General features: G+C 47.0%; 1 protein-coding gene across 1 annotated transcript in view; it reads right to left on the minus strand.

Annotated features, from left to right (window-relative positions):
* LOC119590827 (PAN2-PAN3 deadenylation complex subunit pan3-like) overlaps positions 1-296 on the minus strand; it is a gene marked incomplete at its 5' end in the record, with an annotated part of 21,148 nt that overhangs the window by 9,417 nt on the left and 11,435 nt on the right. The window contains 1 exon segment of the mRNA XM_037939583.1: positions 4-224. Within this exon segment, the coding sequence (XP_037795511.1) occupies positions 4-224 (221 nt within the window).

Below are 296 nucleotides of genomic sequence, written 5' to 3' on the forward strand. Positions count from 1 at the left end.
CACCTGATACTGAGGCATGTTGGCCAGGGGGTTGGCAGCATTCGGATCAAAGTTTAACACGTCAAGAATCCCGCAGCAGTTCACCCTGATTCTTGACTTGTTGTCTGTAAGGAGAATTTTGGATGGGTCTAGTGTGCGACAAGCGAGACCCTGAGTGTGGATGGTCCTCAATGCCCCAGTGAGTTGGATTATGTAGTTCCAGAGGGTCGCCTCTGGCAACAGACCTGGGGTGGTAAAGGAGAGGGTCGATTACTTTGTGGTTTGTTAACTTTGTATTTATGATCTTTTTAAATTAA

Source organism: Penaeus monodon, chromosome 27, assembly GCF_015228065.2.
Source record: "Penaeus monodon isolate SGIC_2016 chromosome 27, NSTDA_Pmon_1, whole genome shotgun sequence".
Taxonomy (NCBI): Eukaryota; Metazoa; Arthropoda; class Malacostraca; order Decapoda; family Penaeidae; genus Penaeus; species Penaeus monodon.